The sequence below is a fragment of the Eleutherodactylus coqui genome, chromosome 8, assembly GCF_035609145.1.
Source record: "Eleutherodactylus coqui strain aEleCoq1 chromosome 8, aEleCoq1.hap1, whole genome shotgun sequence".
Classification (NCBI taxonomy): domain Eukaryota; kingdom Metazoa; phylum Chordata; class Amphibia; order Anura; family Eleutherodactylidae; genus Eleutherodactylus; species Eleutherodactylus coqui.
Genome location: NC_089844.1, coordinates 24,450,460 through 24,477,970, shown reverse-complemented (window position 1 = coordinate 24,477,970; position 27,511 = coordinate 24,450,460). Strand labels below are relative to the sequence as shown.

Below are 27,511 nucleotides of genomic sequence, written 5' to 3'. Positions count from 1 at the left end.
TGTCCGAACATATAATTATAATATTTATGGCTGTGATGCTATAAAATAATTGATACTTCTCTCTCTTCCTGGAGACGGCAGCAGCGGCGGTGAGTCTCCTGCTGTCGGCGCTGGCTGATAGTCAGGTGATCGCTGTGGCCAATCAGAGGCCACAACCTCCCGCCCTGAACTCCTGGCAATATGGCCCTTAGGATATTGAACTCTGATGCCAGGAGATGACGCTGTGGCTTCTAATTGGCTGCAGCAGTCACATAACTTCAAGACAGCGGGGGACTTACTGACGCTGCTTCGCTGCTTCCGGGCAGAGAAGAGAGGTAAGTACTGAGCTTTAAATAAAAAAAAAACAAAAACAAAACTGTAGACCTGGGCAACCCCTTTAAATTCAACAAGAGCTGCAATACCAACCCGGAGTGCTTCCTGCACCCATCTAGTGACCGCGGCACGAGGACCCCCATAAATCAGCTACTGATGACCTTCCCCTTTAAAAATTGCCATGATTTGGCACCTTGTATGTAAATGTGCTGTGTCAGGTCATGGCGGTGAGCGGCCGAGTCATTGTGTCATCAGATTATATGCCCCGCCCCCTCGCTGACATCAGCACAAGTCACGGTGAGACCCCTCCACCTGCGCGGTGCGGCCCTCTGTTCACGTCCACGGGCGCGTTGGGCAACTGCCGGGGGCCCAGGCGGGTGTCCTGCATCCTGCGGCTCCCCGGCGCTGCGCTCACCGCTGATCCTTCTCTTTTGGACGTGCGCTGTAATAGTGCGAACAAAACCGTCTCTTCTGGTTGTGAAAGAGTCCACCGCTGTGAGCCGCGCAGTGCTGAGTATATCTACACCGTGGCCAATGGGACACTTGACTACCGCAGCCCCCCCCCCCGACGTTAAAGTGGTTTTCTGTCCTCAATATTTAATCGCTGGAATCCCGCCGCCCAAGACCCCCGGTGGTCACATGACCCGCTGTTAGTCTATCGGGACTGCACGTCGTCCGTAGGGGCCAGGATAGGAAGTCTTATAGCCACTTCAGCTCAGGTGGCTTTTATTGGAAGTGAAGCCAACTATGGCTCTTCCATCCCCGAACCCTTCACAGTGTCCCCGACTCCAGTCCTCAAGACCCCCAACAGGTCAGGTCTTCAGGATATTCTGCAGTAAGACCCCCAGTGGCGATGTGAGGCGCTGAGGATAATCACATCACCTGTGCAATACTGGGGAAATCCTGAAAACATGACCTGTTGGGGGTCGTGAGGTGTTGGGAAGCGCTGCCCTATGACTGTCTAGCCCCGCCGCACTGACAGCGGGTCAGGTGATCACTGGAGATCTCAACTCATGGGTTCCCGTCAATTAACTTTTGACGACCTACCTGGGTAGGAAATCGTTAAGTTCTAGAAGAGTCTTCTGAGCCTCCACAATGCACAGGAGACCAGAAGACTTCTGGAAGGGCTTGTAGCAGAACTACAGGACGGGGTAACTTGCTGATCCGTGGGGGCTCACTGACCCCCGCCGATCCCGAGAATGGGGTCCTGTATTCCCCTCTCCTCATCACTGCCATCTCCCCCCCACAGTGGAGCGCCCCCCGGGACAGTCAGCACTTCCTTAGAAAGTATCTAGACTTTCAGATAACTTTTGACATATCATGGAGACCTGTCAGATGTATCAGTGGGGGTCCTGCTGCTGCTGAGACCCCCGCTGATGGCTAGAATGAGGGGGCTGCAGCATTCACCTGAGCACTGTGCCCCTTTGGCTATCTTTGCTGGGTTTCGTCTACTTCTGGCAGCTGACGGCGGCCTCACGGAAAACCAGCAAAGACAGCAGAGGAGAAACTGCTTTTATTCTGGCGATCAGCGGGGTCTCGGCAGCGGGACCCCCACTGACTAGTACTTCTGACACGTCTAAAGCGTATTTCTGAAGGTGTAGTTACTTTGAATGGAGCTGACGAGCGCTAGCCTCGTGGCGGTCTCCAGCAGTCTCATTTGAAAAGAAGTGGATCAGCAGCACACTTGCTTTACCGTCACTCCTTTCAATGTCCTGTGGGGGGCGTTGTCAGTTCTCATCGAGGAGAAGAGGGGACATGGGACCCCCGTTCCCAGGATCTATGGCAGTCCCAGTGACCCCCTCCGATCAGCAGATCATCCCCCACCATGTGGGTAACATGTAGACCCCTGTATCCCCGGATGCCCCCCTTCGTGACTTCCCCTTTAAGCATCGCTGCCGCTGTCTTGTCACGTGATCATCTTTATAATTGCTCGTTTGCAGATATAAATTTATTTCTCGTCTCCCGTCATGTTCGGAGCGTCTGCGCCGGTGAGATAATTAGCGCTCGCTATCCTCCTGCACTTCTGACAACATGTTGCTGGGATGACATCCCGGGATCTGCCGGCTGTGAGAGCTGTCACCCACGCCGCCACTAATGGGACTTGTCATCCGGAATGTCGCTGCTCTAAACACCTCAGACGAGAATAACAAGTCAGCCAGAAGCGCGGGACCCGCCGCCGAGACCCGTACTCGCCGGCCGCTACGACGCGGGACCCGCCGCCGAGACCCGTACTCGCCGGCCGCTACGACGCGAGACCCGCCGCCGAGACCCGTACTCGCCGGCCGCTACGACGCGAGACCCGCCGCCGAGACCCGTACTCGCCGGCCGCCACGACGCGAGACCCGCCGCCGAGACCCGCAGGCCTCATCATCGGGGATCGCACTCCGACATGTCTGGAAATCGTGACCTCGGTTGTTTCTGCACTTTGACACTTGTTGTTGTGACTTTGTGATTTTTGAGCTGTCAACAATCTCTCCGGCAGCTCGTTGGTCAGGCCTGATTGACAGGTATCAGCTGCTGCGCGCCTCGTGCCTGCGTGACGTCACAGGTTGCTCCATAGACTTCATTCTCACGGATGTTTACACGGATGTTTACACGGGTGAGGACATCTGACACCGTGAGCGGTCCAGTGGCCGATAGCCCATCACTAATCCCTCAGTGCCAGGTTTAGTACACACTGAGCGGCCCCTGTATTAGAGCCCCGGCCCTCTCACGATTGGCGCCCCCTGTATGGACATTCTCCCCGTGACCCCGAAGTGCGACATAAAATCACGTGACAAGTTTTGCGCAGAGCAGTTTCAGTGTGAATCCACATTAGATGGGAGAATCCAGCGACCTGAGCGACTTTCAACGAGGCCGGGCCATGGCACCAGACCAGCCGGGGCCTCACCGCCAACCGCATGGGGTTTTCTCACTTAACGATGTGGAGAGAATGGCGTGATCCAGGAAAAACCTTCAACAAAAGGGAATCTTGTAGATGGAAACAGCGTGTCACTGAAAGGGGTCGGAGGAGGATGTCAGGAATCGTTCTAACAGGCGCTGCACAGTCAGGGTCAGCCGAAGACCACGCTGGCGCTCCAACTAACGTTTCCAAACGCACAACTCGGCACGGATGGGCTCTAACAGCAGATGACAAGTTTCAGCGGCATTGTGTCTAATAGAAGCAGAATGGCGAGACTCCAGCGGGCAAAAGAGCGCAAAACTTGTATCACTGAGCAGCGGAAAAACATCACCTGTCAGATGGATCCAGATTTCTGTTGCCTGTGCTGATGGGAGGCCAGAATTTGGCGCAAGCAGCATGAATCGCTGACCCTTCCTGGTCAGAACTGTCAGCATCTCCAACTAATTTGCAGCAACTACCAGAAGCTTCCTGTCCGCAGGGGCCGATATTCCTGCAGAACCGTTTTATCACCACGATGAACTACTGGGGATCTGAAGGCCAAAGGAAGGCGGTCGGAAGCGTTACTAGATGGGGGTCTAATAAAGGGGCCGTTCAATGTAGGGTACATCATATGGTCTAACCGGCCCGTCGGCATCCAGGACTAGTGCGGCCATGACTGATATGTTGCAGATGGAGCGAAGGCGAATGTACGGATCAGTAGCAGAATGTGGATCAATACAGTAATTCCTGAGCAGACGTAAAATCTATATGTGGTGGGCTGAACTGTAAGACGCAGGATACGGGTGGGGGGGCTGTATATCAGCGTTACCATCAGTTCTGTATCCTAAGATCTCCCTGACCCCCGGAGCTTACAGTCTAATATATTATGCAGGTTCAAGTGTATTTCATCATTTTCCAACCTACTTCATCGTCCCGTAATCCAGCACCAGTCACATGTCATCCTCAGAAAAGGGCGTTCTGGTTACCGGACACCCCACTTCAGTAGGGCCCCTTGTAGTAGAAGAATAATCTGAGTTATACTGACCCCTCTGCTGCCCCTTGTGGGTCCTGCTGTCTGTTGTAACAGGTGATGTCACTGGAAATCGGTGACCGCTGCAGCATCACCGATTGGATCCTGGCAGCGGCGCTTGTGTCCTGAGCGCTAGGATGCCAGCAGCTCAGGAATGTGGCGCTGCAGCGGTCACCTGATTTGTCGCATCATCTGCGGGCGGTGGCACTGGATCACGGCAGTGGTGGAGGGTGAGGATAGTTCAGTTTATTATTTCAGTACAGGTCGCCCCATTGAAAGGCGGTAACTGATCAACCCCTTCAAGGTGGCCATAAGCTTAGGATGTTCCTTCCAACCCTGCTATACCCATGCTTGCTTGGCTTGTGCGCTGTTGCTGCTCTCTGCCCTCCAAACTCCTCTAATGGCGGTGGCTTACCTTCCGTGAGAACAGAAGGATCAGACATGTTGAAATCCAATTGCCCTACCTTTTGAGTCAAAACACCCCCATATACTTGGCCGACCTTGGCTATGTGTGACCTGTGTGGGGTGCACAAGCTGGACTCTGGGGCTGTACCTTTTATGTGATGAGCTGGACTCTGGGGCGGTACCTTTTATGTGGTGAGCTGGACTCTGGGGCGGTACCTTTTATGTGGTGAGCTGGACTCTGGGGCGGTACCTTTTATGTGGTGAGCTGGACTCTGGGGCGGTACCTTTTATGTGGTGAGCTGGACTCTGGGGCGGTACCTTTTATGTGGCGAGCTGGACTCTGGGGCGGTACCTTTTTTTTGTGGCGAGCTGGACTCTGGGGCGGTACCTTTTTTTTGTGGCGAGCTGGACTCTGGGGCGGTACCTTTTTTTTGTGGCGAGCTGGACTCTGGGGCGGTACCTTTTTTTTGTGGCGAGCTGGACTCTGGGGCGGTACCTTTTTTTTGTGGCGAGCTGGACTCTGGGGCGGTACCTTTTTTTTGTGGCGAGCTGGACTCTGGGGCGGTACCTTTTTTTTGTGGCGAGCTGGACTCTGGGGCGGTACCTTTTTTTTGTGGCGAGCTGGACTCTGGGGCGGTACCTTTTTTTTGTGGCGAGCTGGACTCTGGGGCGGTACCTTTTTTTTGTGGCGAGCTGGACTCTGGGGCGGTACCTTTTTTTTGTGGCGAGCTGGACTCTGGGGCGGTACCTTTTTTTTGTGGCGAGCTGGACTCTGGGGCGGTACCTTTTTTTTGTGGCGAGCTGGACTCTGGGGCGGTACCTTTTTTTTGTGGCGAGCTGGACTCTGGGGCGGTACCTTTTTTTTGTGGCGAGCTGGACTCTGGGGCGGTACCTTTTTTTTGTGGCGAGCTGGACTCTGGGGCGGTACCTTTTTTTTGTGGCGAGCTGGACTCTGGGGCGGTACCTTTTTTTTGTGGCGAGCTGGACTCTGGGGCGGTACCTTTTTTTTGTGGCGAGCTGGACTCTGGGGCGGTACCTTTTTTTATATGATGAGCTGGACTCTGGGGCTGTACTTATGAGCTTGGTTCTGGTATACTGTTTCCTAAGCTGTTCTGGTGCGGGTAGGCTACTGTCTTGCTACTTTCTGCACAAGCAGAATACAGGCAGACTGTCTTATCAGTTATATGATGGGGGGCACAGGGTGCCATCTGACCTAAGGCTGGCACTGCCCCATCTACATTAGATGGTCAAACAGTCCCACCAAATCCAGCAGGCTTGATGAACGTTCATCTGACGAAGACTTCTGTTTCTGGGTCTTCTGGTGGTTTGGCCTTCCATGACTGGGAGCGTTTCCTGTGGCACGGGCGCAGGTATCCCCAACTTACAGCTGGGGTGAGTGGATGATGTGTTGTACTTTCACAGACCTACTAAAGAGGTGCGGGCAGAGAACAATCCGCTGCGCTCCTCCGGGGCGGTAAGGGCTGTACAGCGGGCGCTCTATGCCCACTTGGCAACCCTACAGGCAACATGCCTTGGAGAGGGTAAATATGCCATTCTGAGCCTGTGGGAAGCTGGGTGACAACCCCTGGGCGCTCTGATGCTGGCTGTAAATGGCTGCCCCTCGGAAAAACTCAAAGATGGCAGCGGCTCCACGGTCGTCCTTCCTCTGTTGCGTCCGGTATCCTTCACAACCCAGGTCTGCATCGATGGTTGCACCCATGGACGCCCGGTTTCCATGACCCTTCGCCGTGTGACTCGCTCAATGTAGATTGCTGTCATAAATACCGGATAATTACACGCTGCGCCTACAAGTCTGACTCCGCCGCCGTCACGTGGCTTCTGCGCAGCGGACTATGCTGTCATCTTGTCTTGCTCATCCGTGAAGAATGGCAGCGTTTTCTGAGACGTGTCCCTCGTTTCTATCCTGTTATTCGGCGACCGTAGAACGCGCCGCGTCCTCCCAGTAACTCCTCCCTTTCAGTGTTGTAGGCTGTAGTTACGGTGTCGCGGATCTCATCACTGGTCTCCCTTCTGTCCGCAGGTCTCCGTGTGACCGTCCTCCTCACATTACTGGTCATGGTGCTCGGCGCCGCGCTGCGATGCGTCCCCGTGGCCGACCTGGAACTGAAGAGAAGGTACGTTACTTTGTGTGAGGAAACCCTTACTAAGGCACAAACTCCTCAAGGAGGCCGGAGGGAAAGCCATCTGCAACATCCCAGAGGAGTCCTCAGGGTCCTTATAGGCGAGCCGATGATCATGTGATCGAGCGATTGGCGGCATCGTTGGCTCGTTCGTTCTCGTTCAGGTTTATACAGGTAGATGCATCACTGGCGCGTTCAGTCTTTCACAACCGCTGTGTAAGTGACTCGGAACGACTGAACGAGCGCGGGTTAAACCGAACGGAAAGCGAATGATTATTATCACTGATTGGACCGTTTTTTCTTTTGTGGTTTTTCCCGAAACCATAATCGTTCCAACTAAAGGTGCCTTAACACCGCCAGGGGGCGTATGACTGCAATGTGGCGCGTATCATGTCTGCCTGTGGAGATGTTCAGCAAATACTCTGAACATCCTGTAATGTATGTACACAGTGACTCCACCAGCAGAATAGTGAGTGCAGCTCTGGAGTATACTACAGGATATAATCAGCATCAGTACAGGATAAGTAATGTATGTACACAGTGACTCCAGCAGCAGAATAGTGAGTGCTGCTCTGGAGTATAATACAGGATGTAACTCAGGATCAGTACAGGATAAGTAATGTATGTACACACTGACTCCACGAGCAGAGCAGTGAGTGCAGCTCTGGAGTATAATACTGGATATAACTCAGGATCAGTACAGGGTAAGTAATGTATATACACAGTGACTCCACCAGCAGAATAGTGAGTACAGCTCTGCAGTATAATACAGGATGTAACTCAGGATCAGTACTGGATAAGTAATGTATGTACATAGGGACTCATCCAGCAGAATAGTGAGTGCAGCTCTGGAGTATAACACAGGATGTAACTCAGGAGCAGTACAGGATAAGTAATGTATGTACACAGTGACTCCACCAGCAGAATAGCGAGTGCAGCTCTGGAGGATAATACAAGATGTAACTCAGGAGCAGTACAGGATAAGTAATGTATGTACACAGTGACTCCACCAGCAGAATAGTGAGTGCAGCTCTGGAGTATAATACAGGATGTAACTCAGGATCAGTACAGGATAAGTAATGTATGTACACAGTGACTCCACCAGCAGAATAGTGAGTTCAGCTCTGGAGTATAATACAGGATGTAACTCAGGAGCAGTACAGGATAAGTAATGTATGTACACAGTGACTCCACCAGCAGAATAGTGAGTGCAGCTCTGGGGTATAATACAGGATGTAACTCAGGAGCAGTACAGGATAAGTAAGGTATGTACACAGTGACTCCACCAGCAGAATAGTGAGTGCAGCTCTGCAGCATTATGCAGAATAAACACGTAAAGTAATTAATTTACAAAGTGATTCGGCTGACATTTCAGATGACGTTCCTGTGTGATATGTGATATTGTGTTTCATTTGCAGGCTCATACACGGGGGTCAGCTGCTGAATGGATTTGCGGGCCCCACCGCTATGAACGCTGCCCCTTTTCTTTCCACGACGTGGTTCTCTCCGGACGAGCGTGCTACAGCCACTGCCATTGCATCCATGTTGAACTATTTAGGTGGGGCTTGTGCATTCTTAATAGGACCTTTAATTGTTCCTGCGCCTAACAACACGTCCAGCAGCCTCCTGACTGAAGAGCACGTAGCGACCATCAAGGACCGTATAGAGGCGGTGATGTACACAGGTAGATGCATATGTGTCCTTCCGTCCAGTTGTTTCTCCCCTCTTACAGTAGGGATACTATTATGGCTGCCGCAGTGATGTAGAAGCGATACCTCCGCTTTCTAAAGGTACCTTTTACACAGGGCAATCTTATACGGGTTTTCAGCAGAACTTAAAAAAAGAGAACCAAGTAACTGTTGGTGAACAGGAACAGGAGTGATGGGCGCTGGCACGGCTGTAGGGCACTCATATGCCCAACAATCGTCCCAAAAGTGTTCTTTCCAGGACCAGCAGTGACGGTACGGTCGAGGATCACACAAAAGTATGTGTTTTGGGGAACCAATGAGCGTTAAGTGGGAGGGCAAGACTGGCAAAAAATAAGTTGGGAGCCAATCGCCCCATGGTGTCAGGCGAACAGGCAGGTACCTCCGTGCAAAGTTGTTGGCTGGTCGTTGAAAGACAAGGATCACTTGATCACACCCGCTAATTAATCAACCAGCCATTATTTTAGGTGAGTCAGAAGAAGCAAATGGTGAACGAATTCTTGCTCGTCGCTCGGTTGGCGGTTGTGTTTACACAGAACGGTCCATCGAGTGACTATCCGGATGATAGGTGTCCTGTGTAATGGCCCTTTTACATGGGCTGACAGTTATTTAAGCGCTAAGGTCGTCAGCGCTTGTGCAGAGCGAAAAAGTGAGCGATTTTAGTTTTTGGTTTTTTTTTTGCACTTACACTGAACGATTATCGCTCAAATTTGTTCGTTTGAACGCATTTTGAGCAATTTTCGTTACCTGTAAATGGCCATTAATCTACCTTTCGAGTTGTGACGCTCCCAGTGTTAGTCGGGTTTGCTTTGCTCTCGTGTTCTGGACCGCAGACTCATGGTTCTCTTCTGTTGCAGAGTTTGGGATCATCACTGTGCTGCTGGCAGCCGTTCTGGCCTACTTCCCGGCCCGACCCCCAGTACCCCCCAGCATCGCCGCTGCCGGTCGCAGGCTCGGTTACAGGAGTAGTATCAGGAAGCTGCTCAGGTGAGTCCTCTACAAACTGTCCATCGCTGATTTATTAAAGGGCCAGTCGCATCTGGAACTTTTATGGCGTATGCATGGGATATTACGTAAGAGTCCGATAATGGTGGGTCCCGCCTCTGGGGTCTGCATCTATCTCATCATTTCCCACAGCCGGGTTGAATGGGGTGGATTGAACAGGCAGGCGGGCTCTGCTATGCAGTTTCAGTAATACCACAGAGGTAAATGGAAGTTACTGAAATGACATGGCGAAGCCCACTCGGCTGTTTGCGTAAGTCCTGATCACCCCCGGCATTCATCTGGTCAGGGGGAAGTGGTAGTGAAACAAGACATAGATGTGAGTCCCAACTGTAGGACATGCAACTATCCGACGTTCATGACCTATTCTGTGCATATGCCATAAAAGTCTCGGATGGGAATACCCCTTAAAGAGGTTTTCCGGGACTAAGATATTAATGATCTATGCTCATCAGTATCTGATCGGTGGGGGTCCACTGCTCTGGAACTCAACCAATCAGGTGCTTGAAGTGGTTGTGGCTCTTGGGTCAGTGCCATCCATGGCTGCTCCAGTGCATACCAGACACAACGCTGTTTATTGTATAGTGGCTGTGCCCGGTATTGCAGTTCAGTCCTAATCACTTGACTGGGATTGAGCTACTCCCAGACCATGTGACCGATGAACATGACGTCACGTCACTGGCCTGAAAAGAGGCTGTGGTGTCACGTGACGGCCATGGCCTCTTCAAACGGCTGATTGTTGGTGGTCCCGAGGCAGGAGACCCCCAGCGATGTTATCGATGACTTATATCTTACCCTTAGGGTGTGTTTACAAGTAGCAGGATTGGTGTGGAAATGACACATGAGAATCTGCAGTCAGAACCGAATCAAAATCAGTACCTTTTTGGCGCGGAACGTGTTTCTGACAGGTAACAGACACCCCCTCTTAATTGAAAGAGTGAAATCTAGTGCGGATCCGTGGCAAAATCTGTAGCAAGATCTACAATACCTTTACATAAGATCTGCCTGAAGGCCGATCTGCTATCCATGAATCCTAAGGGTCGCTCCCACACGAGTGCATTTGTGGCTGCAAACTCTGCGCCTGCAATGTGCAGCAAATAGAGCCCATTGACTTGGGTTCCTTCACGTGTGTTTTTTTTTTTTTCTCGAAATGCGTGGCAAAAAAAAAAAAGAGCCCCATGTCTATTTTCGGGGAGCAATTGTGCTCCGAAGGCCCCCCGTGTGCATGAAAGTGCCACTTGAACCTAATAGGTCAGCTGACCCTACCGAGTCGGCTGCCCCACCTACTCATACAGCGCGCCCCTGTGAACGGTCCCAGCAGCACAATAAAGTACAGTAAAATGCGCCAATCTGGGCGCAATAGCCTCCGATCGTACGCCCTGCATAGAGCATACACGCCTTGTGATAGCGAGCCTATATGCGCTTACGCCCGTGTCTGGCTGCCCTAATAAAAGAATTACTGCCAACTAACATATTTCAAGATTTCTGCTTGCTGTCAGTGAATGGAAACACTTCTTGTTTATATCCAGAGACTTCTACACCGATACATTTGTAACAATCCTCCGAGCTGTAGGCAGCAGCACTGATCTCACCCCGGTCCTTACAGTTTGTTGCAGTGTGTCAGCGCAGGTGACCTCTATCAGTCCGGGATCGCCGGTTACATTTTGTTGCAGGGACTCTCGCTTCCTGTAATGTTTCAGGTGTTCCTGACGACGCGACTCCTCCGGCTCATGAGGCGCACACTCCATCTGATCCTCTTCCCCCCTCTAAAAATGAAGGATTGGGCACTTGGCGGAATCATTTTTTACAGATAAGCGTCTGTTGTGGAATACTTAATGAATGGCGCTGTGGCGGCACGCGGCGCTCGCTGCGTCCCCGGAGGATTAATTCCACGAATCGTACGGGCAACACTTGCTTACTTAACATAAAATGCGTCTGACACGGCATTGATTTGGAATCTGTGTTTATGGAGGCGGGAGGCGCAGGCTGAACCTCCCAGAGCTTTGATAAATGCAGCCGGTGATGCGGGGCCGCGCGCCCCGAGATGAATGACTCCGCCTGCAGTTGTTTCTGGAGCCGCATTAGGCTGTTAATACATAGAAGCAAATGGAATCCGTTCCTGTAAGTGACACGCGGGATTAATTTAATTGAGACTTTTAACAGCTTCCCTGCAGTAAACGGAGCCGAAGTCAGACAAGTGAGAACGACTTATTCCTGGTCCTCGTGACTCGCAGCTGCCGTCTCCAAAGATGCCGCTGGAAGGAACGTGTCATTTACCTGCCACCTGCGCAGCGGCGGAGTACAATGCCGGCTGTCAACCCCTTCTTCGCCTCTAGTCAAGTCTCCGCTTCCTCCGGAGCGGTTGGCACGACGGGTTAGGCTTTGATTAGTAAAGACGAGTCTGTCATTGCGTGTGTGCTTCGCCAACTACACATATAATAGAGGGAGTAACGTGCCAGGAGCCTGCCCTGCTGCAGCGCTTCTTCTGTGTCCATAGGATTATACAGTGTCCGTAATGTTGCGTTCAGCGCTCTTTTTTTTTTTTTTTTGGCGCCCGATGCTCCGCGTGCTGCCGTACAGGATCCCTCAGCTGCCGGAGGACTCGTGATGTCATTGTGAACTCGTCCTCTCGGTGTAATGCTGCAGCTTTTACTTTATAGTCTGTGATTTTTCTTTCTTTACCCTACATTACAGCATTGTCCAGGTGTAAACTAGTGATGGCATAATCAGAAGGATAGGTCAGCAGCGGGGTTCCTTTCCCAGGGACGCCCACCAGCCAGCTGTTCACTGCGCCTGTGCATGGAGCTGATTTCCACAGGAAGCAGACAGCTCCATTCCTACTGCAGTGGCCAGGTGTGGCATTGCAGGCCCTGCTCCTACTCAAGTGAATGGAAACTTGGCCTGCAATTCCAAGCCTGGCCACTGCAGTGGAAATGGAGCTCTCTACTTCCTGCAGAAATTGTCTCATTAAATGAACACCCTGACCCAACAAACAGCTGATGGGCGGGTGTCCCAGGTGACGGACCTCCTCTGATCTATTATTGATGGCCTTTCCTGCTGCCATCAGTCATTTATAATATAATTAATATATAATGTATTATTTAACATTTTATAAATGTTGTAAAACAGGAAGAACGTAAAAATCACAACAGGCGGCCATATTTACTGGTATACTGATAAAAAATGCAAGGGTGAGTATACTCCACATCCCTCAGTGCGCAGATGGACAAATTGCGGTACGGAGGAGCGCTTCAGTAATGCAATATACTGATGAACAACCACTAACACACCTACCACATATAGTGGGGGCTGGGGGGGGGGTGGCTACTTTGTATGCCTTATCTATGTACAAGTATAATACTAGGGGTGCTAGTGGTGCATGCAGGCCTATAACCCATTATTGGGGTAGTCCAGTTGTAATGTAATGATGGCCTATCCTTAAGATAAGTCATCCTTAGTAGATCTGCACGGGATCTACTGCCTAGGATCATGCCGATCAACTGTTCGCCAGGCTGGTTCACTCAGGCAGTGAGCTGATTGCTGTAGGAAGCAGTCTGCTCCATTCCCACTGCAGTGGCCAGGCTTGGTATTGCAGGCTATGCACTTCAGTGGGAACTTTGTAGTACCAAACCTCACCACTGCATTGGGAACGGAGCTGTCTGCTTCCTGTAGAAATCGGCTCAGTGCTCAAGCACACTGCAGCCCAACGAACATCTGACCAAGGAGGATCCTGGGCGACAGATCCCGCTAATCTACTACTAATGGCTTATGGCCATCATTGGATTACAACTGCACAACCCCTTTAGTGGCGCTACATATGATTCAGCACTGGCATTCTTTCTATGCCTTATTTATGTGGACGTATGATATTAAGCAGCCGCTCCCCTCACTATGTGGTCGGTGTGTGACTGGCACCTCCATATAGTAGTCTCCCTGCCTGCATGCTGAGGGCTGGGGGGTCTGCAGCTGCCCCTGTGTGTTCTCAGTATACTGGGTGGCCGGCCGCTGGCAGTCATTTTCGAGTTGTTAGGACATTAAAAAGTTTTGTCACTTTGTTTTTTTTCCCTCTGTAGTAACGGCCGTTTCCTGATGATCGTCTTCGCCTACGCCGTCCCTCTGGGGTTCTACGCCGGATGGTCGGGGGTTTTGGATGTGATTTTAACCCCAATTCATGTGAATCAGGTAAATGTGCGCATTATGAGCGTGACAGCAGTGAGATACAGAAGTGCTGGTCTTCCGCCAGAACGCTTCCACCGCTCTTCATAATCCGCTACTGTTTGTTTACAATGTATGCGACTTTGTAAACGAACTGAGTTCGTTAGTAAAGAGAACTTTATATTATTCCTTCTCTAAACTGCAGTCGTTCCGTTTATAGTTATATGACAAATATGTTACTGAAATTAAGAGGTAGCTGGACGGCTATGGAGAAGGCTGGTAGCCACATGGGGGCGCTTCAGGAAGTCAGAGTGCTAACAAAATAATGGCGTTCCAATAATGTGAGCGGCGGGAGTGCTTGTCCCACCGTACAGGACAGTGCCCAGAATTACAACTGCCAACACCGAACCAGCAGGGAATGCTATGGGGGATTGTAGCGTTGAAACTGCAGAGCAGTGAGTGCAGCTCTGGAGTATAATACAGGATGTCACTCAGGATCAGTACGGGATAAGTAATGTATGTACACAGTGACTCCGCCAGCAGAATAGTGAGTGCAGCTCTGGAGTATAATACAGGATGTAACTCAGCATCAGTACAGGATAAGTAATATGTACACAGTGACTCCACCAGCAGAATAGTGAGTGCAGCTCTGGAGTATAATACAGGATGTAACTCAGGATCAGTACAGGATAAGTAATGTATGTACACAGTGACTCCACCAGCAGAATAGTGAGTGCAGCTCTGGAGTATAATACAGGATGTAACTCAGGATCAGTACAGGATAAGTAATGTATGTACACAGTGACTCCACCAGCAGAATAGTGAGTGCAGCTCTGGAGTATAATACAGGATGTAACTAAGGATCAGTACAGGATAAGTAATGTGTGTACACAGTGACTCCACCAGCAGTATAGTGAGTGCAGCTCTGGAGTATAATACAGGATGTAACTCAGGATCAGTACAGGATAAGTAATGTATGTACACAGGGACTCCAGCAGTATAGTGAGTGCAGCTGTGGAGTATAATACAGAATGTAACTCAGGATCAATACAGGATAAGTAATGTATGTACACAGTGACTCCGTCAGCAGAATAGTGAGTGCAGCTCTGGGGTATAATACAGGATGTAACTCAGGATCAGTACAGGATAAGTAATATATGTACACAGTGACTCCACCAGCAGAATAGTGATTGCAGCTCTGGAGGGTAATACATAATGAGGGATCACCCTTCACGTTGTCCCTGTAGGACAATCAGTGGTATTTACTAACTCTCTGTCTCCCATCTGTAGGTGGACGCCGGCTGGATCGGTTTCTGGTCTATTGTGGGCGGATGTTTTGTGGGCATTGCCGTGGGAAGGTGAGGAGAATAGATGGATATAATAACATTCATTTTTCCCTCTGTGTAATGATGTTTCTAATAAGACCTGAAGAACGACGATTCCTCACAATGAAGATCATGTTCCGTCCGTTCCACATTTGCTCAGTGATACAGACTTCACGTTAGTTGCAGTGGATCCTGCAGTCTTGGGATGGGGGAGGGGGGGGGAGTCGGTGGTGGGTCGGATGGAGCTGATATAGGAGGGCTTCTGGATGCAGCGGTGAACCCTTAGGACTGCCTAGGGCTGCACTGTGGAGTGCTGTAGGGAGGCTGAAGCTAATGGCATGTATAATAAAGACCCTTCGCTTTATACCATAGAATACATTTTATATACTTTAGTCTCGCATAAGAATTAACAGTTTTGTAACTTTTTTGTGGGGTTTAAAGGAGTTCTCCGAGTTGTGTAGTTTTGTCGCCACCTGCGCCCAAAACTATATGAAATCAATATACTCCCTGCGGTGCCAGACTGCCGTTTCGACACTTCCGTGCTGCAGCACCTGACAGGTGACAACACCTGACTAGACGTCCTGGCGACATCCCGTAAACCTGTCACAGGGGCTTGTAATGTAAAAGGAAACAACCAATGCGACCGCCGCAGCGCTTGCCAACAGAACAAAGGACTGGGGGAGCACAACGGGGGGCATCGCGGCTGCAGGAGGGAGTACTGGGCTTATTTCTTTATGCACTCTTGCACTGCCACCAATTGCCTCAGAAAAGCCCTATAAATTAAAAATAATTTGATTTTTATTTTCAGTATTTAAAGTGGCTGGAAGGGATTGTGCCAAGACAGAAAGTTATCTTCTATGCACGGCATCGGGGAATAACTTTCTGATCGGTTTTGGTCCGACTGCTAGGACCCCCACTGATCCAGAGAGCGGGTCCCAAAGGTACCTGTATGAATAGGTATGTGCACTGCTTCATCTCTGTCAGTCTGCATAGATGGCCAGGGGCTTGTAATATCTGGTGCTCCCATTGAAATGTATGGCTGTGTGACCGCCACTACACGCCTGCGGGGCCCATCGGGATCCTTGTTCTTGGAATCGGTGGGGGTCCAACGTTCAGACCCCCAACAATCAGGAAGTGTTGGATAGGGGATAACTTACTATCCTGGCAAAGCCCTTTAAGTTTGGATTTCTGACTTTAGGAAAAGTTCCCTTCTTTACGGGGAAGCCCCTATAGGGGGGGCCTGCTGTGGCGTTTTCTTTTTTCAGATTTGCACAGGTAAAATCTGCAGTGATGGAGACTTAAATCTCTGTTGTGTAATCTTTGCGGATTTGTTGCAGATTTTCCCCATTGACCTCAATGAGGAAGTCGAATTCCAATGGTTTTGCAGATTTGCTACTGAAACAATCTGCAGTAAATCGGATTCCCAGACTTACCCTGAATGTGCGCAACGGCCTTATAAACTCCAGGTCTGGTCATGATCCGGGATGGATGACCAGTATGGACACGTATGAAGGCAGCGCTCCAGGGGCCTCACCGTAAAGGAAGCGGTGGCTTTCCCACCTGATAGCAGCTGCCCGCATCTGCTTTCTGGATACACGGGCCATCACAATACTTCAGGCCTTCCACAAGCCGTTGGCTGACGGGCAGTGCAATATACAGCATTAATCCTGGGGAGGAGGACCGATATGGCTCTCCAGGACCCAGCGTCATGGCGGCGGCTCTGTGCATCTCCATATTGCTTAGTTGTTGCACTAGTAATCCGCTTTGGTCAAGATCCGCAATTATCGCTATTTACAGTTGCGCTACGGTTTTTGTCCCGGCTGCTTCGCTCTGCATTCACAGATACATGAGCGGCCCCTTGAAGGTTATTAGGGGTGTCTGTCAAAGGCCTGAATGTAAAGGGGAACGAAATTAATGAGATGCTACTATTTGGTCATGTTTGGCTGACACATTGGAACGGAGCGCAGAGTATCGCTTTGCTTGGTCCCCGCTGCAGACAGAGCCGCTTTAATGAAAGGAGGTAACAAACTGTAGGGGACATAAATTCAGAAAAACGTTTTATACCTCCTAAATAGTGGACTGAAGTGTCGGTCGCAGGACTGGAATCAAACGCCCCAGATGCTATTGCCTATGAGGACTCACAATATCCGCACCTCGCTAGGTGAAGCCAACGGTCTCAGTGAGGGCAGCGGCGGCCATGTGCTCTCATTAGAGTTCATAGTACAGCTTAGTTCCAGTCCTGATTTAGGGGGATAGGTCCGTGCGACACGTACACCCGCTAACATCTAGTCCTAGCTGCGCACACGCTACTTTGGGGTTGAGGTCCAATCGATGCAGGATCTCTGAACCCGCACCTATATTGAGTTCGGGTCTATGCCAACCCTTGCCGACTGTGGCTGCCAGGAGTGTTCGGGACTTGCAGACTTGGATACGTTTTTTTCAGTAACTTCTGTAGACCGTAATGGGAGTTACGTTAACGGTGCAGCGCAGCCCCCAAGTCACAGAAATGGCGCAGCTCACTACGCATAACCTCCATTCACTTTTATGAGAATTAAAGAAACAAATAAAGTTGGAACTGGTCACATGACAGGCGATTTTCTACATAAGGTACAAAATAAGTATAGATTTGCCGTATGCAAAACTTGAATTCCCATTTGCACATGGCGCCCACTGACATGAATATCTCCATTTGGCGTACAGAAACAGAATAGGCTGCACTCTTCCCGACTGCGGGGGAAAAGAATGCGGGTCATAGCAGACACAATGGAATGCACAAAGTACGCCATCTGCATCCGTCCTGTCCATAGAAATCAATATACACTGTTTTTTTTTTTTTAAATTCACGTAAACCCATGTATGTCCGGCGCACGTTGATAACCAGATGTGAGCCGCTCAGATCTCCCCGCTCCTCCTTGGCAAACTTCAGTCTCCGTCTTCTGCGTCCAGGAGGCGGCGGTGAGAGGCTAATTTCCCAGTAAATGGAACGGTCGTAGACGTATCTGACAGCCGCGGCGAAGCTGAAACCACAATGGTGTCCGTCTCCAGGAACCTAATGAGACTGCGGGCCGCTCATCTGCCTCTTCTGGAGGGCTGGATGCGTGACAGCCCGGCCGTAATAATCTGCTGGAAGTTGTAATCAGGAAAATTAGGTCCTAATTCTTGTCACATTTCAGCGCTATCTGGTGGCTGAAGTGTTGCGGCGGTGCGGACCGCGGGCGCTCCTCTCCTCATTATTCTATTGAAACCGCCTTTTGTGTTTTTGTTCCACCAGCTGCTAATGTTTAGCAAGGCAAAAATATCACAATTTGGGCATTATCCTGTCATTTTCTGCAAATTATTCCTCGGCGCGGTCCTTGACGACAGCCTGTAATTGTATCTCCAGAATCGGTTAATTACAAACTCCCATCTTTTAATTCCTGATTTGGAAGCTGATCCTCATCTGTTTGCCTGTTCAGCTCATCGGGACGAGCGGCTCGCTGTGACAGATACTTGGGGCCGCGCCGCCGCGTGCCGCCGAGTTATTAGCTTGTCTGCATTAGGCGACTGATGGGGAAGACGTCTCGGCCCTTCACCTCGGGGTCACAAGACATTTCTATGTATAGAGGGAGAATGAGGGTCCCGGGCACAGGCCGGGTGGTGGGGGGCGGCAGTACGGGGCAGTGTGAATGACCCCATCTAGCAGCGCAGCGTCCATCTGCAAGCATCACAACCCCCGTGGGGGAAGGGAGGGGAGACATCATTACATCATTACTCCAGCAGCTGACAGGAAGGGGTCATCCATTCATGCTGCTTGCCCCAAATTCTGAGCAATTTTTGCGCTCTTTTGCCTCCTGGGGTTTCGCTTTCACGAAAAAGGCAAGTGTGAGATGGCCGGGGCTCCAATAAGGCGGCCATTCACTGTATGTATACAACATAATCTCTCACTTTAACCCTTTAGTGACTAAGTCTGTTTGCGCCTTAATGACAACTCAGCACATTCCAGGAACCATAATTTTTTAAAACTTTTTCCATCAACACGGCCGTATGGGTTTGTTTTTTTTTCCCGCAGGACACGTATTTTCTGATGTCGTTATTTTTGGGTACTTTATAATGTATCTTTTTTTATTAATTGTTTTTTGGTGGATCGGGGAAAGAAAAGAAATTCTGCCATTTTTTGTTTTTTGGATTTCATTTTTACGGCGTTCGGTGTGATAAATACGGTAACCTTATTCTGCAGCTCCGCGCCGTTCCCTGATGACAAGTTTATGCAGTTTTTTTTATTTTGCTATCTTTATACCCAAAAAAACACTTTAAAAAAAAGGTTTTTCTTTTCTGTGGCCGTGGCATTCTTATCTTGCCCCTCGCCGGAGCTCCAGGAGGTCTTGTTTGTTGCGGAATGTACTTTAGTATTTGTCCCATTTTTGGGAACATAGAATCAAAAGCAATCAAGATATTCAGTGTCTTTCTAGAGATAAGATGAAGCAATTCTGGCGTGTTTTTAATTTCTAACCATTTTCCCCGTTATGTATTTAATTCTTCAGGCCGCTACGATTACGTCAATGCCAAATTTTATATAGTGTTTTTCTTCTTTTTTTTTTTTTTCTTGCCACTTTTTCAGTTTTTTCTAACTTTTTTTTTTTTTCCCCCTGTGGGTCATTTCGAACGCAGCGATGCCACATGTGTTTTTTTTTTTCTGCTTTATCTTTTGTTCACATAGTGAAGGGGGGAAGCTGACTATTTTACATCTTTATTTTAGTCCCATTAAGGGACTTGATTATCAGGATATTTTTTCTCACTCTTCTAATGAACTACTATGCTTCAGCATAGCAGTGCATTACAAAGCCTATGAGGTCAGCGGCTGAGCCTCATAGGTGACCGTAGCTGGCAGAATCATAGGCTATATTCAAGCCTCCGGGTGCCGTAGCAACCTATTGGGACCCCGCGGTAAAACACTGATCACAGCACATAAAAGGTTAAACACCGAGGAACCAAAGTTTTTTTCAGTCCCGGATGTTTATAGCAAGTGCCCAGATGTCACCCAACAGCCGCTCGCCCCAGTGTGGGAGACCCGCGCCGGGCTTCTAATGCGGCGCCGTCAAAAGACGTTTTGGCGGTCGTTAAGGAGTTAACGTGCGCAGAAACTGATGATGGGTAAAGCTGGACCACAAGACCAATCTGGCTGAGTTCTTCTATGTATTGTGTGTTTTCCTCCCTGTTGGCTCTATGGATGATGATCACTCCGCTGACTCAGGTTTGCTGCAGTGAAGGACGTGTAATGAGTGACCCCTTTCTCGCTTTCTCCCCAGGTTCGCAGACTCGGTCCGGGGGGTCCTGAAGCCGATTCTTGTCCTGCTCTTCTCAGCAGCTACACTTTCATCCACTTGGTTCACATTGACGTTTTTAAGTAGCATTACCCACCTTCCACTCACTACAGGTAAGTACACACAGGGCACCTCCTCTCAGCCCGTGGGGTTCTTCTAGGCTGGGAGTAGATTCATTGTAGTGGGACTGCTAGAAATGGCGCCTGCGTATTTGTGGAAGTTCCATTGAAAGTGAATAGAGCGAGCAGCACTGTGCGTGCTTGGCCATCACTCCGGGCAGCGGGGGGCGCAGAGAGCCTGCAGTGAACAGGAGAGGGGGCGACCCCTTTGGTCTCTGCAGTGAGACCTCCCCCCCCCCCCCCCCCCCCCCCCCCCCAGTCTTATCTCTCCGGTGAATAAATGATGACGTTTAATAATCCCTCTAAAGTGACCCTCTGATTTTGGAACACAATTCTGTCCCGAGACTGAAGGAGACGGGTGTATTGCCTGCAGTTCTCCGCCGTGCCTCTGACCCGTTGGGTCCGAGTCCCGTTCTTCAGACTAATGCCCACAGTGCGATGGTAATATTAGACTACCACTACAATATTCCCTGGTCTGATTGGCCAGATTTGCTCACATGATCAGTACTAGCCAATCAAAGAACAGCTTGCATTAGGTAGCTAGAAAATTGCTGCGGCTGACTGCCTTAGACAACTGAAAATGGGGCTTGAAACGATGATTGGATGGGTGCCAGAGAACTGCAGGTAATACACCCCCTGCCCCCTCCACTTCAGTTGCAGTTTCTTCTTGCTACTTCTATAGCATCAACATATTCTGCAGCGCTGTACACTAATTGTCATAGCCAACATTCCTTCCTGTCCCCAGGAGCTGACGATCTAGTCTCCCCAGGACACCAGTGAATCTAATTAGCGTGTTTATGAATTTAGGACCCTCCCGTGAAGCAACCGCTGACCCACAGCTCACATCCAGAAGCGGGTGATACAAAGCTGCCCGTTAGTTGAAAAATTAACACTCGCTTGCAATGGCCGCCCGGCGTCCCGTGCCGTTACGATTTTTTTTTTTTCTTAGCCAGTTCGATCTTGGCATGCGTTGACAAACGACCTCATGTACAACCATGTGCCGCCTGCGGCAGCTATACGACGTGCCCAGAAATCGCCATGCGTCCCGTCATCTGATCAGCCTTCTGCCCCAGTAACAGATGACTGATGTCTGCGGACGGCGGGCAGGGTACACGCTCCATGCGGTGCCGCCTGCGTTTCGCCTTTTGATTGACTTGTTTATGACTTATGTCGTTCACCACCCGACACCTTCTCAGTAGAAATCCGTCTCCTGCTCCCACGTAATGAAATGTTTAACCTCTTAAGAAGGTCGCTCGTTACAGAGTAATTATTCATTTAAATGAGCTTCTTAATAAGCCGTCGGTCCCCGTACATCTCCTGCGCACGCCGTGTGTCATCCTCGCTCCCGCCGACGACTCTTTCCAGAACTTTCCCCTAAAATAATTATGCAGGATTTCTTCTTTCTGTAACTTCCCATTGTTTCCTGCTGCAGACGTCGGGCTTTGACGGCTGCAGCGGAGGCGGGTTTGATCAACGGCGGAGGTTTTCCTATTGCCCCGTCCATGGCTCTGCGGGAGCTGTTTGTGTCTCCAGTCTTGCAGGGTCATTACCTTTTGCGTCAGATGTCTCTTTTGTTTGTTTTTGAGGTCAGGCTTTTTTCCCTGACTGTACTGAATTGCGCGGTGGCGGCGGACTTCGTTCTAGGCTTTGAGTAGCTAATGATTCGTAAATCAGCCTGACGGAAGGATTCTGTGTTTGAGCCTTTTCCTCCCTTCATCACACAGGAATACGCGGGACGCGCGGACGCTTTTGTTTATTTTTCTGTCGGAGGATATAGGTGCGCTGCAGCTCGCTGTCAGAGGGATCCGAGCCAAGTGTTGTAAATGTCTGCAGATATTCTTGGCGTCGGGTACATCAGGATAAATCAGCGGCTGCAGACCAACCATTTCTCACCTCCTGATGTTGCTGAGTATGTTATGGTTCGCGCTTCTGGAACAGCGAGATGTAAGCCTGCTCACCGGGACCCCTTTCACGGACCGCGATCCGATGTATAAAACTGGCCCCTCACTGTGAGACGTGAAATATTGCCACCCTGGGGCTCTGCAGTCGGTCCTAGCTGATCCTGGAACCTCTCTTGGGGTTTTAAGATGTATAGATGCATCTAAGGTAATCTCACAGTAAAGGGCCCCTCTATTAGCGCCCCTGCCCCTTTTCTTACAGCGCCCCCCTGCCCCTTTTATTACAGCGCCCCCCTGCCCCTTTTATTACAGCGCCCCCTGCCCCTTTTATTACAGCGCCCCCCTGCCCCTTGTATTACAGCGCCCCCCTGCCCCTTGTATTACAGCGCCCCCCTGCCCCTTGTATTACAGCGCCCCCCTGCCCCTTGTATTACAGCGCCCCCCTGCCCCTTGTATTACAGCGCCCCCCTGCCCCTTGTATTACAGCGCCCCCCTGCCCCTTGTATTACAGCGCCCCCCTGCCCCTTGTATTACAGCGCCCCCCTGCCCTTGTATTACAGCGCCCCCCTGCCCCTTGTATTACAGCGCCCCCCTGCCCCTTGTATTACAGCGCCCCCCCTAGCTGCCCCTTGTATTACAGCGCCCCCCCCCCTGCCCCTTGTATTACAGCGCCCCCCCCCTGCCCCTTGTATTACAGCGCCCCCCCCCCTGCCCCTTGTATTACAGCGCCCCCCCCCCTGCCCCTTGTATTACAGCGCCCCCCCCCCCTGCCCCTTGTATTACAGCGCCCCCCCCCCCCCGCCCCTTGTATTACAGCGCCCCCCCCCCGCCCCTTGTATTACAGCGCCCCCCCCCCACCCCTTGTATTACAGCGCCCCCCCCACCCCTTGTATTACAGCGCCCCCCCACCCCTTGTATTACAGCGCCCCCCCCCCCCTTGTATTACAGCGCCCCCCACCCCTTGTATTACAGCGCCCCCCCCCACCCCTTGTATTACAGCACCCCCACCCCCACCCCTTGTATTACAGCGCCCCCCCCCCGCCCCTTGTATTACAGCGCCCCCCCCCCCGCCCCTTGTATTACAGCGCCCCCCCCCCCCCCGCCCCTTGTATTACAGCGCCCCCGCCCCTTGTATTACAGCGCCCCGCCCCTTGTATTACAGCGCCCCGCCCCTTGTATTACAGCGCCCCGCCCCTTGTATTACAGCGCCCCGCCCCTTGTATTACAGCGCCCCGCCCCTTGTATTACAGCGCCCCCCCCCCCCCCCCGCCCCTTGTATTACAGCGCCCCCCCCCCCCGCCCCTTGTATTACAGCGCCCCCCCCCCCGCCCCTTGTATTACAGCGCCCCCCCCCCCCCCCCCGCCCCTTGTATTACAGCGCCCCCCCCCCCGCCCCTTGTATTACAGCGCCCCCCCGCCCCTTGTATTACAGCGCCCCCCCGCCCCTTGTATTACAGCGCGCCCCCCCGCCCTTGTATTACAGCGCGCCCCCCCCCGCCCCTTGTATTACAGCGCCCCCCCCCCCCCCCGCCCCTTGTATTACAGCGGAGCGCGCCCCCGCCCCTTTTTATTGGAGCGCGCCCCCCGCCCCTTTTTATTGGAGCGCGCCCCCCGCCCCTTTTTATTGGAGCGCGCCCCCGGCCCCTTTTTATTGGAGCGCGCCCCCCGCCCGCCCCTTTTTATTGGAGCGCGCCCCCTCTAATGGTTAGCAAGTCCCTGTATGGTAATTCCCCCCCTTGAACCCGGGGTGCGGCATAAAATCATGTGACAAGTTTTCCGCGATCAGTTTCAGTGTGAACCCACGTTAGATGGGAAAATCCAGCGATCTGAGCGACTTCCAACAAGGCCGAGTCATCAATAGTAAACTGGCCGAGATTTCACTGCCAACCCTGAGGGGTTTTCTCGTGTGACCCTGTGGAGAGTATAATGAGAATGGCGCGATCGAGGAATAACCTCCAGCAAAGGACGTCCTGTGGACAGAAAACTCCTCACCAAAAGGGGTCGGAGGAGGATGTCAGGAGTCATTCAGCTCAACAGATGCTGCGGTCAGTAGCAGCTGAATACAACGCTGGAGCTCCAACTAACATGTCCGAATGCACAACTCACCGATCATTCACACGCATGGGCTATAACAGCGGACGACCGGGTCCAGCGCCATTGTGTCAAAGAGAAACAGGCGAAATCGAGCAGGAAAAAGAGCGTAAAAATCGGGTCACCGAGCAGCAGAAAAACATCACCTGCCAGATGGATCCAGATTTCATTTGTACCGTGCTGAATTTGGTAGCGTTAATCAATGACCCTTCCTGTCAGCTGATCAGACCATGTCAGCACCGACACATAATCTGTGACCACTACGAGAAGCTTCCTGTCCGCAGGGCCGATATTCCTGCAGAACGATGTCATCCCCCAGTGTAATCTACACCACAATGAACTGCTGCGAATCTGAAGGGCCAACTTCATAATCAGTTTCTAACTCATGGGGTCTGAAAAATTGCAACCATTCAGAGTGTCCATTTAGCACCGCAGACAGTGGCGGCGACCTGGAGACCTCATGGTCCGCTTTTACGGACTCGCGGCTTATGGCGTCTTACATTATAGATCGCTCAGTTTTCCTCCTAATATTGATGTTAAATCGTCTGTAACTCTACAAACTGATGATCTTTGTGTTTCCCGTGTCCGCAGCGACCCTTTATACCTCGTGCATCCTCATCGGGGTCTTCCTCAACGGCTCGGTACCAATATTCTTCGAGATGTTTGTGGAGACGGTCTATCCGGTCCCGGAGGGAATCTCCTGCGGCTTCGTCACCTTCCTGAGTAACATCTTCACTGGACTTTTATTGGTGTTTTTAACGTTTTATCACACAGGTGAGTTAATGGCGCGCTCCGCTACGTCTCCGCATCGTATGGGGGTCACATAGTAAGTCTGTAGACCTATAAGAGCTGCTGGGGGGATACATCACAATGGGGGATTCACTGAGCTAAAAGCATTGGAATTCTGCCTCCATTTGCACCAAAGAAAACTGGCGTGCGCCACATTTATGTGTTCCATCTGTGGTTACCAGCATCGCCGGTCAGGTGATGCACCGACTTCTGCAGCATTTCCGCTACGTGTGAACGCACCCTACAGCTGCTTCCTTTCACTGGTCTAAGGTCGGGCTCACACGGTCGGATTTGATTCGGGTATTCCACGTGGATGATGCGGGGTATTACGCGGTCATTGAAAGGCATGCTCAGACGTGCGGATAGGAATTGCGGTTTCTGCGAGCAGAATACAAATCGCAGCATGCTCTATTTTTGTGTGGATGGCCCCCATTGAAGTCAATGCATGCGAGTGTTCATCGCCCGAGTTATGAGCAGTGGAAACACTTCCGACTTCAATAGAAAATCCAGAATGCCGGCTGGAAGGGGGAGAGAGCATGCGGACGATCGCTGTACATAGTGGAAAAATGCTTGCACCCGCGATCATTCACAATTGCTTTATGCGAATGATCGCAGGTCTTCCATTGCGGAATCCGCCCCGTTCGTGTGAGCCCAGCCTATAGGTACACTGACCGCAGTATAAGTCTTAATACACATATGGGTGAGTGTATTTCATCATCCAGTGATGTGATGGTGATGGCTGATTCAGCAGGTCCTCCTTCCTCCCAGAATGCCTCTGCCTCTTCGGAGTTGTCATGATGTGATTTACATTACCGCTATAGCCGCCAGTATTTTAAGTGACGCGCTGCAGGTACCGTCCGTGACTGACGGCTCATCGTTCTCTCCTTGTTAATAAGAAGTCTATCTCCCTATAACACAAGCCGACCGTGCCACCAGCGCCCAGGGAGACGAAGCACCTGGACCTCCGCCATATTGTTGTGGTTATACTCTAGCTCCGCTCGAGCAGCGAAGGGTCATGTATACAGCGGCTCGTGGCGGAGGATAATGAACTGCCTTCACGCTGAGGCTGGTTCTGTCACACTGCGCGCTTCAGTCGTGCTCAGGTTGGGGGCCATTAATGTACATAGCTTTGTAATAAGTCACTGTAAGGCGAGGACGCTGCTTACCCATGCGGGTCTTCTGCGTATGTGTCCGGGTTTTCCATTCTTTTTGACTGCGGATGTGTGTGGAAGCACCAGGTGGCGCCCCGCTGCACATGCGCAGCTTCCATTGACTTCAACCGGAAAACCGCACTGAAATAAAGTATGCTGCGATTTTGTTTTACGGATCAGAAGGTCTGAAAAACAAATCTGCGTGCTTTAATTCACGTGCGGACGCCCATGACTTGCAGATCTTCCACGCGGATTCTGCAAATCAAACCCGCCCGTGGACATTGGGTCTTACTAAAACTTTTCTGTGTTGCATACTTTTCTACGGATGCAACCTGCAGTGCAAAGAATGGAGGTTCTACTTCTGGGCATCCGGGACGTCTCGCGGCTCTTGTCATTTTGTTCTTCTGCCACTAATGCTATGAGCAACAACGCTGCCCTCCAAGTGTCTTAAATCCAACCTCCATCTATATAAGGGCATCTTGCCGCCCTCTTTAAGAGTGTCGGTGTATGGCCTTGCTTCAACAGCGTCGTGACATCGCTTTCTGGCCTTCGCCATTAATCAGGTACTACAATTGGCGCGGCTGTAAGGTCGGACGCAGCTTATAATTGTGCGCTGACATTTTGGCCGCCTGACATTTTACCCTTAATTTCAGGTAAAAGTTCTATTCCATGTATTGATCTTACAGGGCATGAAATCCTCGGAGAGCGCCGGCGCCGCGTTCGCCAGACAAAAGTATTTCAGCCGCGTTTTGTGCTGGAGATTTGGAAAGGACAGCGATTCACTTGCATCCATGATTCATTTTAATGTTGTCATAAAATATATAATTACCGGCAAATGATTTAAGGCGGCAAAATGAGCAGCGGAGAATAATCTGCAGCGCCGAGAAGGGAACATTGGGACAATACGTATGATGCCAATTAATTCTAGTCCTCGGGGCTGTCCGGCCCTCCGCTTGGCTGAACCTCACCTGCCGACCTTCATCCTCATTCAGTGTTTGTGTGTCCATGAATGGAGGAACGGGGATAATAACATATATGCATTGATTATCGGAGTTGTATGGAAGACTCTGATCTTCTGTACATATTAAGAAATCGGGTGCAGGTGATTCCCTTATGTGAAAGAACGGGATATGAACTTGGTGTATACCTATCTAGTTGTCACAGCCCCCAATGTACCACACATCCCCTCCACGTCATCCCTTTATT

The 27,511-nt window shown here is 51.0% G+C and overlaps 1 protein-coding gene across 2 annotated transcripts in view; it reads left to right on the top strand.

Annotated features, from left to right (window-relative positions):
- SLC49A4 (solute carrier family 49 member 4) overlaps window positions 1–27,511 on the top strand; it is a 42,225-nt gene that overhangs the window by 2,179 nt on the left and 12,535 nt on the right. For both annotated transcript variants that reach the window (XM_066575327.1, XM_066575328.1), the window contains exons 2-8: window positions 6,670–6,763; window positions 8,188–8,453; window positions 9,333–9,462; window positions 13,551–13,659; window positions 14,923–14,990; window positions 20,243–20,370; window positions 24,957–25,139. In XM_066575327.1, coding sequence (XP_066431424.1) covers window positions 6,670–6,763; window positions 8,188–8,453; window positions 9,333–9,462; window positions 13,551–13,659; window positions 14,923–14,990; window positions 20,243–20,370; window positions 24,957–25,139 — 978 coding nt within the window. The remainder of the gene's footprint in view (window positions 1–6,669; window positions 6,764–8,187; window positions 8,454–9,332; window positions 9,463–13,550; window positions 13,660–14,922; window positions 14,991–20,242; window positions 20,371–24,956; window positions 25,140–27,511) is intronic.